Source organism: Zonotrichia albicollis, chromosome 17, assembly GCF_047830755.1.
Source record: "Zonotrichia albicollis isolate bZonAlb1 chromosome 17, bZonAlb1.hap1, whole genome shotgun sequence".
NCBI classification, from domain to species: domain Eukaryota; kingdom Metazoa; phylum Chordata; class Aves; order Passeriformes; family Passerellidae; genus Zonotrichia; species Zonotrichia albicollis.
In genome coordinates this window covers 3,503,640-3,521,795 of record NC_133835.1, presented here as the reverse complement: position 1 = coordinate 3,521,795, position 18,156 = coordinate 3,503,640, and the positions used below count along the sequence as shown (strand labels likewise).

The 18,156-nt window shown below is 47.7% G+C and overlaps 1 protein-coding gene across 2 annotated transcripts in view; it reads left to right on the top strand.

The window, feature by feature from the left end:
- Positions 1-18,156, top strand: part of TOX2 (TOX high mobility group box family member 2) — a 174,494-nt gene that overhangs the window by 141,208 nt on the left and 15,130 nt on the right. For both annotated transcript variants that reach the window (XM_074553938.1, XM_074553937.1), the window contains exons 4-5: positions 2,163-2,402; positions 8,099-8,326. In XM_074553938.1, coding sequence (XP_074410039.1) covers positions 2,163-2,402; positions 8,099-8,326 — 468 coding nt within the window. The remainder of the gene's footprint in view (positions 1-2,162; positions 2,403-8,098; positions 8,327-18,156) is intronic.

Below are 18,156 nucleotides of genomic sequence, written 5' to 3'. Positions count from 1 at the left end.
CTCCTGGACTTGTTCTGCTCTGATGCATAAATAACATGCACTGTAAAGAAAAGTGTGTGATTACATATTTAATGGATAAACAGAGCTGTTGTGGTCCATTGGCCACATAATAAAAGTTTCAAAAAAATTGTCTTAATACAGTATTTCCTCAGGAGACTACTGTGGCTGAAACGTGAGCAAGCTATTTTAAATTCTAGAATTTTTTAAGCCACATCTCATAGCCTGCCCCATTTCTCCAACACCCGTCTTCTAAACTTTCTCTTCATTTAAATTTAAAATAAGGACAATAAATTATTCTTTTTCCTTAGCAGCTGGCAGATCTTCTCCAACATGAAAGGTCTGGATTAAACTGACAAAACCCAAGACAAATGTACATTTTTTTGGCTGGGGTTTGGGAATGGCTGGCTGCTCAGCAGATGGGAGCTGTGTCCCCACTTTGCACAGTCCCTGTCTCACCCAGACTATTCCCATGAATTCTGCAAATTCAGTTTAAATGCAAAATTCACATCTCTGGTGCCTCCTGTGCTGGCCAAGCCTGGTGTCTGTGTCTGTGGGTGCATCATCCTCGATGTCTTTATGACCAGGACAGCCAGAGTTCTGCAGTAAGACACATATTCAGGTTTCAAGGGCACATTAGAAGGTTTTAAGGGCACACAAAATTTGCCATAGTTAATCTCTATGCCCCTAACCAAAGCATAATTAAGCTCTGTGCCCCTTTGCCTCTAAGCAAAGCCAGCCCTGCTGCCTTCTTGACACCACCAAAGCCAAGGGCAGCAATTCAGTGCAGCCCCTAAGTCAGCTCAGTCAGTCTCTGCTGTTGAAATGCAGGAATTTATTTAATTCCTGTGAGTTCAATCCCTTCACAATTAATCCAGGAAAAGGGCAGATCCAGGGAAAGCCGTTCTGCTGACACTGCTGGAGAGTCCAAAGGGGAGCAGAACATTCTGTCTGTGTAAAAGTGTGGTGCAAAGCTCTTGATTCCTGACCTGCAGCAGTAAATCTGGGTTTGTGTTTATGTCCTCTGAAGCCTTTGGAGGCCTCACAGGTCTTCCCTGGGTTTCCTTCTGTGTGTGCTGCTTATGGAGCTGGCAAAGCTCCCCTGGTAACGAGGGATTGCACCTCAGTGGGCTGATCAGGAGCTCAGGCCTTTAAACTCGTGTTAGCATTAATCAGATTAATGTAAAAGGGAAAAGGCCTGGCAAGTATTTCAGGCAGGGTTTGCCTCCCTCCCACTCCATGGCTGGATGAGGCTGTACAGGAACCAGGCTCTACTGGATCAGCAAGGATGGATCCTGGGGGAAAATGGGGTTTTGGGGAAAATTATTCAAACTGGGAATGGGGTCTTGATGCAGAAAACAGCAGGGTTTGTAATCTCATCTCATCTCATCTCATCTCATCTCATCTCATCTCATCTCATCTCATCTGCTGCTTGGTGTAGAGGGGCTGGACATGCTGGAATGAGTTCAGAGGAGCCACAGAGGTGCTCCAAGGGCTGGAGCCCCTCTACTCTGGAGCCAGGCTGGGAGAGCTGGGGGTGCTCACCTGGGGAAGAGAAGGCTCTGGGGAAACATTAGATCCCCTTCCAGTGCCTAAAGGGGCTCCAGGAGAGCTGGAGAGAGACTGGGGACAAAGGATGGAGGGACAGGACAAGGGGGAATGATTTTAATGTATAGGAGGGTGGGTTTAGATGGGATATTAGGAAGAAATTCTTCTCTGTGAAGGTGGGGAAGCCCTGGCACAGGGTGCCCAGAGAAGCTGTGGCAGCCCCTGGATCCCTGGAAGTGTCCAAGGCCAGGCTGGATGAGGCTTGGAGGAGCTTCACTTCTCCTGGTGAATTTGCCATAAATTGTTAGTTTATGAGTCTTTTTTCAGACCCCTGATAGGTGCCAGCCACCAGCAGTGCCTGAGGCAGTCAGGGGCACCTTCTGGGCACACAGCCCCACGCACAAAGCTGATTTGGCACCTCTCTGTCAGGCTCATGGCCACAGCAATGGGTGCACAGTGCTCAGCCCTCGCCTCGTTTGGAAGCAAGCTCAGGGAAGGCTTTCCCAGCCATGTAGAGCAATTTAAACAATAAATCAGCCTTAAAGTGATTTGGCAGTATGGCAAATAAATGAATGAATGGATTTTGTAGTGACAATGCTCTCCTCCTCCTCCCTCAGATCCAGGAGATGGTGCACTCGGACGCCGCGTCCTACGAGTCCAACCGCCAAGTGCCGCTGCTCAACCGGCCCGGCATGCTGGGCGGCCCCATGGGCGCCCTCAGCCAGTCCCAGCTCATCTCCCAGATGGGAATCCGGAGCGGGGTCACCCACGGCTCCCCCTCGCCCCCGGGAAGCAAATCTGCCACCCCATCTCCCTCCAGCTCCACTCAGGAAGAGGAGACCGAGTCGCATTACAAGGTACGGGCAGCCGCACTGCATTTGGCGCCTTTCAGGGAGGGGTAAATTGTGCTACGTAAAACCACAGACTTCTGGTCTTGTGTGCAAGCCCAGGGCACTGGGAATATTTCTCTGTCTGCTCTGGGGTGCTCTGACCCCCAGGGGAGCACTGACTTTGACCCTCATTCATGGAGAAAGTTTCCTAAGCTTCAAGATAGACTGGAACCCACAAAAGTGTGCAATAGATTATAGAGAGCAGTGTAGGTGCATCACTTGGTGAGAAATTGAGGTTTTGGGATTTTAGTGTGTTGTGGATGGAAGCAAGATGGAGGGCACAGGGTGTCATCCTGGGCTTCTTTTTCATGTTTCTTCATGGGTTTGGGTGGCATTTTGTAATCGGGCAGAAAAGTCCCCATTGCAGCTCTTTGGGATCAGTTATTGGGTTAAAAGGGAAAATAATCCAGGTGTCAGCTCTTAATTGGATAGTTTAGTCTTAAAAGACCTTGAAACAAGAGATCATTGGCCATTTTGTGCCTTCTAATGAAAAGCTGCTGAACTCACAGCAGTGAGACTGTTTCACTGATGAGAAATAATAAACACCTAAGTCCCAACATGAATTACTGCCTCAAGTGCCTTCAATCCAGACCCAGAGAAACCCACAACTGGTACCCCCCCAGTCTTGTTTTGACATTTATAGTGGGAGCCTTTCCCAAGGATGAGGTCACAGTTCCCAGCCTAGGGTGAGTCCACATAGCAGGCTGGCACTCACCCAGCAGGTTTGGAGATCAGAGCTGTTCTTCTGCCCCCATGTTTTACCAGTTCCATCAGGTCACAGGATTTCCTGGGATGATGATTAGGATGAGCAAGGCAGCTTCAGGGTTAGGAGTCTGCAGATGCTTGGAGCTAAATTAGATTTCTGGTGGTGAGTACAGGAGACTGAAACAGGGAAGGAAAATAACTCATGGTGGGATTTAACTGAGCTCTTTGGACATGGCTTGCTAAGGAGAACAAACAGGAATTCAAAGAATCTTCTGCCTTTTAGATCACCAAGGTGGTGTTTTCAGTGGTCAGCAGTGTCCCAAATGGTCTCTACAGCCAACACAACTGCTGCTGAGTGTGGCACCAACAAACCCAAGGAATTCCTGGGGGTTTGGGCTCATCTTGGTTGTTGTCCATCTCTCTCCAAGTGCACCAGCAAAGCCAAACAACATGTGCCACGTTCCAGGAATCTGTGGCTGTTATTTACTGAGGGCAAACTGCAGCAATCACAGTGCCTCTGTGCCTACAGGTGAATTACTGGGCTCCCTGGGGACTTTGATTAAAGCCTTCCATGGAAAACCTTCTCCTGAAGGCACTGGTGCTATAACCTTGTCCCACCCAAATAGATGTTGTGACAGGGTTTGAATGTATAACCAGAGCAGCAAACAGTGCATGGGCTGGAAAACTAGGAAAACTAGGAAAAAAACTAGGACTGAGCAAAAACCTTTCCCTTTTCATGGAAATCCAGGAAAATGGATTCCCATCAATCCTGTATTTTTTCATCCATTGGCAGATTTCACTTCAGATTGGGGCATTTCAAAGCTGAGTGCTCATGTGGGTGTAAACACAGCTTCAGTGGATAAAATTGTAAAAAGAAGGGATACATGAGGTTAAAAACAAATGGAATTTTTGAAACGCTGTGATTCCATGTTGAGGGAACATTGTGGGAGGGGTTGTGCTGCTGGATCCCACAGCCTGCCATCTCCCAAAGCTGCATCACAAAGCTCCGGGCTTTGTGCACCTGGGAGCTGAAATATTCCATGTCAGGAGAAAATGAGTTCCAGTGTAGTGACACGCCAGCTTCTGTCTCTGTGCCTCCACCAGCATCACCCAGCTTCCCTGTCAGCCACCCAGGAGTCCCTGAGCAGGGCACAGCTTTGGGGCTGGATCTTCTGCTTCCCTGAGCCAGGGGTGCCCATGGGGTAGGAAATTTGGAGATGTCCAGATGATAACAGCTTGCAGAGATTAGAATTTTCCTAATCCTTAAGGCAATCCCTCTCATTGTTCTGTCCTGTAACCCCCTAGGCTGGTGGGAGTGATGTGTTTGAGGGAGGAGGAGATGCTGAGTGTGAGGAAAGCAGCGGACCCACACTGTGGCCTGCAGGTCTCTGTTTGCTTTCTCTGTCTGCACAGCTGCTGCCTTCACCCATCAGCCACTTTTTCATGTGACCATTAAGGGCTTTTCTGCATCAAAACCTCTAACAAGCAGAAAATAATCCTGTGAGCTAGAAGGTCACAGGTTAAAGAAATGAGTCCTTCAGGTCCTCTGAGCCAGGGAGCATTTGAATTTCAGAGGTCTCTGAGCCTCACTGGTGTATTCACCTGCTTCATAGCTGGGGGGTGGGTGCACATGACTGGGAGGACAGGTGGGTACAGCCCAAAATCCAGCTGGGTTAGTGGCCACTCTCCATAGTTATTAAAATCACAGTGTCCATGAGGTTCCAGCTCTTTCTGGGTTCAACATCTAAGAAGGCACCAAGTTTTGGGATGACATCCTTGCCCCAGTCCACATCTGCCACCAAACAGACCTTCTGCTGCCTCTCCAGGGCAGGTCCACTGCCAGTGGCCACCATGGGCAGGTGGCCAAGCTCTTCCTCCCCCTGCCCAGCCTCCCTGGTCCCCTTGACCATGGGGATGACCCTTGGGGCTGCAGATGCTCTGGGCAGCGAGGCACTGGCTCTCTGAGGGTTGACTTCAGCCATGAACATGGTTTGCTAAATAAAAACACAAACTTCTGGTCTTGTGTGGAAACCCAGGGCGCTGGGAACAGTTCTCTGTCTGCTCTGGGGTGTCCTGACCCCCAGGGCAGCACTGACTTTGACCCTCATTCATGGAGGAAGTTTCCTGCACTGGCTCAGCCATGAACATGGTTTGGGATGGTCAGAACTCCTCTGAGGTCCCAGCCCAGGCTGTTGTCTCATCCCATGTGTGTCACACCTAGAAAACCCCATGAATACCAAATCCTGCTTTGCTTCCTGCTGCTGTTTTCCTTAAATCCCATGTGCTCTTTTGTGACCTTCGTCACAGGGGTTTTCAGGAGAAGGAAGAGACAAGAATGTTGACTCCATGTTCAGAAGGCTTGATTTATTATTTTATTATATATATATATATATATATATTACATTATAACTATACTAAAAAGAAATAGAAGGAAAGATTTCCTCAGAAGCTAGCTAAGCTAAGAATAGAAAATAAGAGAATGATAACAAAAGCAGCTCTCTCAGCTTGGCCATTAATTATAAACATTCAAGATGGCCCAATCAAAAATCCACCTGTTGCATTCCACAGCAGCAGATAACCATTGTTTACATTCTTTTTCTGGGTCCTCAGCTTCCCCGAAGGGAAAACCCTAAAGAAAGGATTTTTAGTGAAAAAGGTGTCTGCGACACTCTTTGGTGCTGCCTGAGCTGTAGATGCAGCTGGGGTTGTGCTGTCCCAGCTCCTTGGCTTGGCCAGTGGCTGTGTGGGAGCAGGTTCTCCACAGCACTCCACTGAGTCAAAGGGGATCACAGTTAGTTAAAATACCATCTCACTTCCTAATGGGCTGAAACCCTGTCATGCATTTTTTTTTCCTCCTAATAAGCTGGCCTTTCACCTCCAGGCCTCCCATTCAAGCCCAATTGGGCAATTTTAAATTAAATGCAATTTTTGTGGTCTCTCTGCTCATTCACTAATGGTCACCGTCTGTTTGACAAATGTCACTGCGCTGATACTGAAATTAATGATCAGTCAAGAGCTACAGAGTGGAGAGCAGGAACGCTGCTGCCCTTTTCCTCCCCATGCCTGGCCTTTGCCAGCTGAAGGGAAGCCTCTTAAATCCTGGCACCGCCAAGCACATGCTCAAATTGACCAATGGCACATGCTCAAATTGACCAATCCATCAGGAGAAGGGGCTGTTTGTCCCCAGCTCAGCTGGAATCATTGTTTTCACAAGATCTTGATGTTTAGAGCTGTGTGTTTCCACCACTGTGCAGCTGATGGTGGTGCCTTGAGCTCAGGGCTGCAGGTGGAGGGGCTGGTGTGCTCTTTGCCCTCAAGGAGCAGAGATGCAGCCAGTGCTTACATTCTCTGCTATCTGGTGTATTTAGGTTTTCCTTCGCTATGAAATAAGGGTAATGGTGCTTCCCTGTAGTGAGAGCTTCCACTGGCCACAGTTAATGCATTGAGAGCTTTGATGGGCAACCAAGTGTTTTCCACGGGTATTATATTACATTATATATTATGTTATGTTATGTTATGTTATATTATATTATATTATGTTATGTTATGTTATATTATATTATATTATATTATATTATATTATATTATATTATATTATATTATATTATATTATATTATATTATATTATATTATATTATATTATATTATATTATATTATATTATATTATATTATATTATACTATATTATATTGCTATACTAAAACTATACCAAAGAAAAAGGATTCATCAGAAGGCTTCACAAGAATGATAAAAAACCCACAACTGACTCAGAGTCCAACACACCTGGCTATGATTGACCATTAATTAAAAATAATTTACATGGAACCAATCAAACATTCACCTGTTGGTAAACAATGTCCAAGCCACATTCCAAAGCAGCAAACACAGGAGCAGCAATCAGATAATTATTGTTTTCATTCCTCTCTGAGGCTTCTCCGCTTCCCAGGAGAAAATCCTGGGCAAAGAGGATTTTTCAGAAAATATCACAGTGACACCCAGATCAGTCAGAGGAGTGAGCAGCACAGGCAAAGCATTCAATTGGTGTGATCAAAATAGTTCAATTTTGGATGTTTTTCTGGATAGGGTACATATATGTTAGCAGAATGGGGCAAATTTTGGCTGGCCCTGGTGTGATGTTTAATGTGATGCTGGTGCTGCTTGGTCAGTGCTCAGAGCCCTCCTGGAATGGGGAGGGGAGGGAAGTGAGGAGCAGATGCAGAGGGGGCTCAGTGGGGTGGAAATCAGAAACCATGTGGAAGCCAAGTCTGGAAAATCCATGGATTGCTAAAGCAACCTAGCTGGGAAAGCAAGGCAGGTGGAGAGGTTCCAGAAAAGGATCAAGGAGTGAGTGAGCTGGGGAGGAGGATGGGGAAGGAGAGTGACTGAGGACTGGAAAGCCCCAGATCTGGAGCAGGGATGTCACAATAGGACACAAAATGAACGATATGCACATGCTGAAATGTCCAAGGTAAAAAGAGCATAGTTTATTTCCAAACTCCAATATTTATAGATTTTCAAAAGTGACCATGGATTGGAGGATGAAATTGCCACCTCTCCAGCCACACTGGTAAAACCAACAGTCCATCAATTCTCTCCTCCTCCAGAAAGGAATGCAAAACAATCATTATTTACATGAAAAGCGTGTGAGAAACTCCACTACAAAAATGTAACATCAGAAGGCTTAGAAGAACTTTAGAAGAACAGGGTGACACAGGGACAAAGGGATGAACCCAAGCTATGAGCTGCTGTGAGAGGAGACACCAAAGCAGCCTCAGGCACCCACCTGCAGTTTGTGCAATGGTCCAAGAGGCTCCTGAGGGACAGAGACCCTCCAGAGCTGCTGCCCCTCCACACTGGGACATCTCCACTTCCCATTCCCTCTCTCATCTCCTTGGCTCAGCAGCTGTAGCAGGGTCTGGTATCAGACCTTAGCTAAGCTTCATCTCTTGCTTTTGCAGGCTACTGGAGAGAAGAGACCCTCGACAGACCTGGGCAAAAAGCCCAAAAGCCAAAAGAAGAAGAAGAAGAAGGACCCCAATGAGCCCCAGAAGCCTGTGTCAGCCTATGCCCTGTTTTTCAGAGACACACAAGCAGCCATCAAAGGGCAAAACCCCAATGCCACCTTTGGGGACGTGTCGAAAATCGTGGCATCCATGTGGGACAGCCTGGGAGAAGAACAAAAGCAAGTGAGTTACTGAGTTATTTATTTTTGTCTTTCAGATGTTGAAATGTGTATTTCCACTGTGCAGGAATGTTCAGGACATGGCCAGGGGCTTCCACAGGCTGAAGTGCAGCTAAAAAGCTGTTTTTAGGAGCAGTGCTGCAGTGCCCACTGTGCAAAATTGCTGTTGTTGCATGGCGAAAAGCAAATTTTTATGACAACTAATTATTCTTGATAAGTTCACACTCTGCACAGCCATCAGTGGCCTTTCCCTGACGTGGGGTTTTCCATCTTGAGATGGGAGATGGGTTTGTGTTTGCTTATTTACTTACAAGGAGTGACAGCCAACAGGCTAAACACCATTAACTCCCTGTGCTGCTGGCTCCAAACCCAGCAGTCAGGCTTTAAAAGCTTCACAAGGAGATGTCTGAAGTGGCCTCACAGAGGAAACCTTGCTGCCCCAAAGCTGTCAGCCACTTTGTCTGCTTCACGTGGAGAATTCCAGCTCCTGCTTTCCCTCCTTGGCTGCTGCTGAGTCAGTCACAAAAGCCTGTAATTGCTCATTTCCTATGGAGAGAACCCCAGGGAGCACTTCCCAGAGCAAGGAGGGCTGTTTGTCAGGCAGAGTGAGACCTGACACGGTGTGGGATGTGTCCTGCACCCACACAGGCTTTAGCTGGGAGCACTTCTGGGCACAGTTCCAGCTGGGTGTCCATGGCCAGCACTGGGAGCAGCTCCATCTGGGGAGAGAGCAGCAGAGAGGGAAAAAGCCATTTAACTGGAAGTTCTGCTGGGATAGAACCTTGATTTCTACCCCACAGGGATCTCCAGGGATGAAAGCTCTTTTGCAGCTCCATTTTCTCCTCTTTGGGGGGATCACTGTAGGATCATGCAGGAAGAAATTCCTCATCTGAAGAGGGGAGGAAGGTCAAGAGAGTGACCCCAGCAGGATAGGGGCTTGGTTTTTGCTGTTGCCTCAGGGTATGGGAGGTTCAGGAGTGTGGAAAAGCTTTGTGTCTGTGGGTGTCCCAGGGCAGCACTGGGAGCAGCAGGGAGGGAAAAAGCCATTTAACTGGAAGTTCTTCTGGGATAGAACCTTGATTTCTACCCCACACTGAGTTAGGAGTAAGAGCAGAGGATCTCCAGGGATGAAAGCTCTTTTGCTGCTCTGTTTTCTCCTATTTGGAGGGATCACTGTAGGATCAAGCAGGAGGAAATTCCCCATCTGAAGAGGGGGGGAGGAAAGTCAGGAGGGTGACCCCAGCATGACAGGGGCTTGGTTTTTGCTGTTGTTTCAGCATGTGGGATGTTCAGGAGTGTGAAAAAGCTTTGTGTCACCTCTTTCTCCTGCCTGCATCCCCCCAGCATCTCAGCCTGTCCCTCCTTTACTCCACCAAATATCACCACAGCTCACAGAGTGTGAGCACTGCTGCCACCCTGACTCAGCGCAGTGCAAATGCTCAGCTCTTAATTACCAGCAGGGATTAAACCAGCCCGTTTATCTTCCCTGCTAACTCTCCCTCCCTCCTCCCTCTCTTCCATGAGCTCGCAGCAGCCTCCCCGTCTCTTTACACACGCTTTCTAAGTGGCTCCATTTCTCCCGCTGTAATTGATTTAATTAAGTCATTTGTTCCTTGTCTGAATGCTTAAATATTAACTTCCTGCCTTTGTCTCCAGCTGGATACTTCTCTCCCACAGCAGTTACCTCCCTGCCCGGGATCTGGCTGCAGGGACACGATTTCTCCTTGGCTCTGGCAGCCTGGGGTGGTTTGTGTGATGTGGCACGTTCACTCTGCAAGTGTCTGGCTGCAGGAGAGTTTATTTAGCCCCTGTTTGCTTTCCTCTGCCAACACCCCTGAAGGTTTTTTTGGATTTGTGAGGCAACGCAATGGAAAGGGGAAAAAGGAAAAGAAAATTTTGAAATGCCTGTAATGAGTGAAAACAAGCTGTCCTGTAGGTGTTTCCTGCAGGATGTGGTGCACACATTCCCTTCCCGGGGCTCTCCTGGCACACCTGGAGAGGGGATGGTGTCCAAGCAGCACAGGCCAAAATCCTGCTGCAGCCTGGTGGTCCAGCCTGCCACATGGCTGCACCAGCCCATTGGCAGGGCTGTGCTCTGGGAAAGGGTGGAAAAGCTGGAGAAGGGAAGTGTTTCATCAAGGACACTGCTTTTAGCTTTGTGGACAGCAGTGGCTTCATGTCCTTGCTGCAGAAAGCAACCTGGGGAACAGCCAACACAGAGGTTGTCAGGATCTTTAGCTTGTCAGAGTGACCCCGAGAAAAGTTGGAAAGTCTCTTCTCCCAGCCTGGCACTTGAAGGAGTAAGGGCTCTTCATTTCTCGGTCTCAAGGTTGTTTATTGTATCTTATCTATAAAATATTTTCTCCTGTCCAGCTGAGGTCCATTCAGCAAGACAGTCCAGTCCAACCCTGCCCCCGGGGCAGTGTTATGTCTTTATACTAAAAACTACCTGTACAATGTTTACAATTACTTCCCAATACCTATCACCTATGTTAGTGAGCTTCTACTCTAAATCAATCTGTCAGTGCCAACATCACAGCAGAAGATGGAGGCCAAGAAGAAGAAGAAAGGCTGGACATGCCCAGATTCCTCCATCTTGCCCCCCTGAACCCCCATTCTAAAAACCCCAAAATCTACTTTTGCACCTTGTGATAAATTCACTATCATTCTACTTAATTTGCCATGGCTTGCAGATCTTCATATAAGGTTGGTAATTTGCTCCACGGGTCATAATCAAAACCACAGGGGCATTTTGGGCTCTGTGCCAGGGTCTCTGAGCCCCCTGGCAGGGGTCTTGGCTGCTCAGGACAGCCAGAGGGATGTCCTGGGTCCTGACAATAGGTGGCACAGCAGGCAAACAAAAGCCAAATCTGGGTATTTTGGCTAAATTATGACCAAAGTTTTAGAGAACAGTTCCCCTCTTCCTGGCTTGAGAAGGGGTGGATGTGGGGCTGTAGGATCTGCTCTGGAGCTGGTCCCTCACTTGGATCCCAGAGGGGCAGAGCCCAGCCCCAAGGTGTCACTGAGCAGTTCTTTACACCCCTGGAGTTTCTCTTCAGAGAAGGTTTACAAACCTTACCCCGTGCCCTCCAGTGGGCCCCAGTGCTGGGGGTGTTTTGGTTCCACCTTGTGGAAAGCAGCAGGGAGGGGTTCCAGGGGAGCTGCTCCACAAACCCAGGGCATTTTATGATTCCCCCACGTGTGAGCAGCCCCTGGCACATTCCTGCTGTGCCTGCCCTGTGTCCATCCATGCCCAGCTCCATCCTGCACACAGATCTGGGCTGCACAGAGCTGTGCCAGGGCCAAAGGGCTGAGGAAAGCCCAGTGCTGGTGGCTTGTAGCCATGCCAGACTGGGAAGGGTGGTCCTGTGCCCCCTCCACAGACACCTCCTGGAGCTTTTCTGCTGGCAGCAGGGACGTGCCAGCCATTGCCAGGTAGTCCTGGCCAGCACACAGGGGGTTAATCCTCTGCCATTTGTGCTGCTAATGATTATATGCACTGTAATATCAAAGCTGGAGCTATTTATTTGCCATTGAGCAGGTGCTGCTGCTCCCACAAAGCAAATTTGCTTTCTCCTCCTGATGAAACAAGGAAAATAAAGGTTGCTCACGTCCCATTTCAGATATGGGGTTTTTTTTTCCCTGTGCACCAGCTGAAAGACAAACACAGAAAGGGAAGCAGAATGCATATTATGCAAGAAACCATATAATCTAGCAGCATCTTTGATTTGGCTGCTGCTGTCACAGACATGCATTTCACAGAGAGGCTTTTTTCTCCCCCCTTTCTTTTGTTCTTACTGGTTTATCATTTGTGGCTTTGTCATTTTGTTCCTTCTTCTTCTTCTCTTCTCAGCCTCTTCACAATGAATCTTCATTTTCCCTCTGACACACTTGTATCTAAATTTCCTTATTTCCTGCCTTTTTTTATTTATATCTGTTGCCTGGTGATTTGATCATGCTGTGGAATACAGGATTAGCAATCTCCGTGTCCTTGGGTACTGCTCAAGGACACCTGTTCGGCAAAGCACCATTTTCTTCCCCATTTTAACCCCTTCCAGCATGGCTGTGGAACAGGAATAAATAACAATACCTTAAATATCCCCAGCGCTGCGTTGGCAGGACGTTGTAATCTTCATTCTTCAACAGCTGCCGTGGCCCTTTCTAAGGAGCTTACACGGGAATCTGAAGAATGTGACTTGAGGAAAAAAAAAGAAAAATTAATACATCCTCTTTGAACTTTGCAAATAGTTTAGCAGCTGTTCCTGTAGAGATAGCTCCGACTTTGCTGCAGAGTGAAATGCTAATTCAGCCATTAGCATCCAATGGGGTACCTGGCACGGGAATCCTCCAGGTCCCAGCTCCAGCATCCCATGCCTCGGTGGGAGTTTTTCCATTAGCAGATCTCAAGCAGAGTTCCCCAGCATGGTTTAAAAGGGCTGCCTGATTTAACAGAAATTAGGTGAAACTGAGCTCTAGATTGGAGCAAAGCTCTGCTAATTCCCCAGGAGGATTTTCCCCTGGCACAACAGCCCGGTGCCCATCTGTGTCACCCACAGGGCCACCATGGGCCACATCTGCCCCAGAGCAGGGGACATAGCCCTGGTGAGTGCCTCCTTCAGGGGCATTTCCTGGCGGTGGTAAAGCTGGAGACTCTGCAGAGAAGTCGCTGGTGGGATTCACAGTCCTCTGCCAATTTCTGTTTTTCCCTCTCTGAGCACTTCCCTGTTCCCTGCAGTATTTTGGTGAAGAGGAGGTTGGATTGGAGCCAAGCAATGGTGGAGATCAATGCCAAGGTGGCAGCTGCAGGACTCTCTGGAACCAGCTTCTCTTTGTCAGCAATTCCAGCCACAAATCAAAGCCCTGGGCAGGTGTTTCCATGGGCCCTGGGGAAATGACAACAGAGGAACCAAGGAGCTCCCAAGCAATCTGCTGGATGATCCCCAGGCTAGCCCAGAGCTTCCCATCTGAAATGAGCAGAGACAGGGCAAACCCAGCATTTTCAGTTGAGTTTTTGAGCCTGGGACACAAAGATACCAGAGATGAGTTCTTGCTCGTGCTTCACCTGGAGCACTTCAGTAATGCTGAGTGACTCCATGGCCAAACACAAATAGGATTTTCTGACACAGATGTACAGCCTGGAGAACAACACAGCTCCAGGGATCAAGTCACACTCCAGGGGTAAATTACCCAGCAGAAAGTAATAGATCACCCATTTAATCAGATCCATCTGCTCATTGACCCTGATCCTTCAGCTGCTTACGGGACACTGCAGGGTCTCTGGTGGGACAGAGGCATTGAGAACCAGCTGTGAAGTTGTTTTATGGAAGAGCCACTGTCCGGTTTATCTCGGCTGTTTGAGGGGCCTGGAAAGGCCCGGAGTGGCCTTGGGGCAGCCCGTGTATCGAAGGACGAGAAGAGGCTTCAGTTCTTCTTTCTGTTTTTATGTTTATTAATTGTTTATCTAAAAGATGTTCTTTCAGCCGCACAGAGATCCGCTCAGCAGTCAGCCATGGGCACACTGTGCCGTCCTCCGGACCGCCACGTATTTTTATACCCATTGTTACGTGTACAATATTTATCATTTTTCCCCAATACCATTTATTCTCATTACTGGGTGCACTCTCAGTAATAACCAATCCAAAGGTGCCACCGTGGCCAAAGAAGATGGAGGAGAAGAGGAAGAAGAAGGAGGACAGGACACACCCCAATTCCTCCATCTTACTTCTCTAAACCCCCCTGTACATAAATCCTAAACCCTGTTTCTCACCCTCTAATTAGCTAATCTTTTCGCCATTCACCCCGGTGAAGTCCTCTTATCTTCATAAAGGTGTCGTCTCCCGTGTAGGGTCAAAGTCCTGCCACCAGACACTTCTGGCAACATTCCAGGACTCCCGGGCCCCCCAAGGGTGGTCTCGGAGGCCCGGCATCTCAGGACTCAGATCCTGAGATCCCACAAGCCACCAGAGGAGAGAGATCCCACAGGAACAGCCACGCTACAGCTGCCCAATTCCAGCTTTGCACAGAGCTGTCAGCCCCAGAGCCACAGCAGGATGCACTTTCCTCCTGCAGCCCCAAAGCCCTGGCAGAGAGGGCTGGAAGGGTCCAGGCAGCTGCCCTGGCCTGGAAAGAGGCTTCAGCATCTTCTGGGCATTGAGGAAAGCCATGCACCAGAGAGGGATCAAAGCACCAACCCCAAACAAGGCTTCCAGAGAGATCTGGTGGAGACCAGGATAGTGATGGGGAGGATGGGAAAGGTCAGATCTGCTTTTTACGGCTCCATGAGTGTCACTGTCCCTCTTGGAGAGCAAGACCAGAGGTTTGGAAGGTGAATAGTGTGTGGTTTTCCTTGGAGGTTAGGATTTGGATTTGTCATCCTCCCGTTCCCTTTGGAATCTTCAGTGGATTGTCCTGGGAATGCACTTATGCCCTCACATGGAGTGAGGGATGACTTCCACCCTATTTGCAGGGTGCCCTGATGAAAGCAGGAATGATGAATCTGACTCCATGTTCTCCGAAGGCTCATTTATTATTTTGTGATACTATATTATATTAAAGAATACTAAACTATACTAAAGAATACAGAAAGGATGCTTACAGAATGCTCAAAAGATAACAATGAAAACTGGTGACTCTCTCCAGAGTCCTGACACAGCTTGGCCCTGATTGGCCAAAGAGTGAAAACAACTCCCAGCAGAATGCAATGGAACAATCACCTGTGGGTAAACAATCTCCAAACACATTGCACATGTGAGCACAACACAGGAGAAGCAAATGAGATAAGAATTGTTTTCCTTTTCTCTGAAGCTTCTCAGCTTCCCAGGAGAAAAATACTGGGCGAAGGGATTTTTCAGAGAATGTGAATGCCACACCACCCCATGAAGTCGAAGCAGTGGAGAGCAGGAATCTCTCAGGATGCTTTAACCAATGGCAATTCCTCTTCATTGCAGGCTCTTCCATTCATTCTCCAAAGGAATTGCTTCCCAGCACTGTGTCTCCACCAGGATAAAGCAGGAGCTCTCCTGAAACCATGCAAATAGTTCCCACAGCCAAGGTCTTGCCTGGAGGTACCCTCAGGATTGTTGACCTCAAGACTTACAATCCAGACCACAGGCTTTTTTCTGGAAGTGTAGCTTGGGCTGGTTGGTTTTAATGGTGGAAGGGACAGAATAAGTCTTGAAGTGCATACAGAATGGGATGCAAGGAGGAAAGGAGGATCTGGGAAGAAATAAGGATAACCTGTCCGTGTTTCCTATTTGCCTTTCCAGTGGCTGTGGTAAGGATATGTGGAGAGAAAGGGGAATGTGGCAGGGAGAATGTGCTTTGAGACATCTCATGCATAAGCCATAAGTTATGGTGATCTCAAGACATATCTTGCAGGAAAGTGTATAATAGTTACAAGAAAAACCCTGCAGATTTACAAGCAGAATAAAAACCAAATTTACACATTTAGGAGAAGAAAAAACCAGTCGTGGAATCATAGAAAGAAGGGCAAGGAGAGACTTAAGAGGTCAACCAGCCCATACTGATGCCTGAAGTCAGGATCATCTCTACTTAAGCCATTCCTGATGGATGTGTTCCTAATCTGTTCTTAAACCCTCAGTGGTGGAGATTACACATCTCCCTAGGCAATGTCTTCCCATGCTTAATTACCCTTACTGCTCCCAAGCCTTCCCAGTGCTTACCCAACATTTCCCTTGGTGTAATTTAAGCCTATTTTGCTTCTGTTCCTACATACAGAGGATCACCCCTTTGCTACATCATGGTGGCTCCTCTTGGTCTTCCCCCCCAGCTTTCCTCCTGGACACCTTTCCTGCACTTCCCATCTCTCCTCTCCTGATGTTTTACCTTTATTATGAAGCAAAACGCCCCAAACTCCTCCAGGTATTGCAGCAGAGACCCTCCTACTTGGGCTCAATGTACCACTCGAATTTTTGGGGGAGAGTTTGGGCTCTTCCCCTCATTCCCCAGGCTTGGGGAGCAGAATTCCTGCTGGAGCAGGAGGGCTGGGATGCAGAGGTGACAGAGAACAGCTCCGGCTGTCACTCAGTGCCTGCGCGACACGGAGCCGCTCGTGGGCGTCAGCGGGGTTTGCAGTAATTGTCTTCTCTAATTAACTTGTTATCAAACAAGAACATTTCATTATGCTACAATTACTGGCTGCTTTGCTGAGACACAGAGGTGTCAGGATTACGATCCCGACATATGCTTCTTACAGCTCTGATTTTTTTTTTGTTTTCATGATCACTAACCATTTTTATTTCCTATCCCCCCCTCCTCCCTCCAACCCACCCACTCACTTAATGACTAATGAATCCTCCTGCTAATGAATAAGGAAAATAAATCAGTGGGCATGGCAGGTTAGGAAGAAAAACATGCAAAATGTTTTGAGGATCCTTAAATCTGATAAATTACTTCAAAATTAAAATCCCTGGGAGAAAATGGGATTTAATTAGAAAGTAATGTGGTTTTGTCAATGTTTAAATTAAAATTTTAAAGGTTATAAATGCTGCACTAGAGCTGCCTTTCCACAGAGGATTTGTGAGGAGCTTTGTTCAGATCCCACGTCAGCGTGGTGATTCCCTGGGGACAGGCAGGGAGCCCTGTGTGGGTGCAGGGCAGGACTGCAAAATTCCCAACAGGAGACCCTTAGGGATGGTTCTTTACAATGAGGATGGTGGCACACGTCACCCAGAGAAGCTGTGGCTGCCCCTGGATCCCTGGAAGTGTCCAAGGCCAGGCTGGACGGGGCTTGGAGCGCCCTGGGATGGTGGAATAACCAATTCCATAGGAATGCCAATTCCATGGCACCCATGGAGTGGTGGAATAGACCATGGTGAGACACCATGGAAGGTGTCCCTGCCATGGCATGGGTGGATCAAAACACTGCCTTCAACCCAAACCATCCTGGGATTCTATGATTAAAATAATCCACCAGGAATCTTCCAGAACTTCCAGTTCACCAGAGAAACATCAGAGAGCACAGTCCCTGAGCTCACCCTGCTGGTGGCCAGGCTTGAGCTCCAATGAGCCATTGGCTGCCCCTGCCCAGTCCTGCACCAGACCCCACCCAGCAGCGCATCCCAACACGAGATCTCTAAAAGAGACAAGAACAAATGAAGAGTGGCATTAAAAAAAGAGGAGTTTAGCAGGAAAAGCGAGTGATGGGGATGAAGATAGGCATAGACTTTATTGGTTATTTATTTATTTGCATTCAGCTTTAGGAAGTCTCATTTACCTGTCCAGAAATTGCAGGTTTTGCTCCAGGCAAGTCTTGCTAATAATTAAATTTATCTTTGCATAGCTCTGAATACTTTGTTTTGCCACCATACTGGGGGAAAAAAAGGTAAAAGTACTCTTGTATTTTGCTGCTATAGAGGAAAAATAATTAAAAATTTTCTCCATAGGGCAGCACCCAGCTGTGCCTCTCTTAAACACTGAGATACAGGAATTCCTATTTCATTGCTGTGAGGGCATCAGGTACCACATTTAAGAGCATCCACCAGCTCTGCAGCTGAACACAATAAATTCTGTGGTGCTGTGATGGGCACAAACCTCCCCCAGTGGAAGGTGTCCCTGCCCATGGCAGGGGGATGGAACTGGAGGAGCTTTAAGGTCCCTTCCAACCCAAACCACTCTTTGATTCTATAATAAAAGATCTGGAGATTGTAGAGAAAGGTAATAGCTTTTATTAAGGGAACTGATACTGTTTGAAGAAATAGTTACTTTTCACAGGCAAACTCTTCTTCAGGCTGACATTTTGAAAAGTAATTTTGTTCTGAATGGAGCAAATGTAATATTTCCTGAATGCCATAAAGCCAAAGACAAACGTAGAGA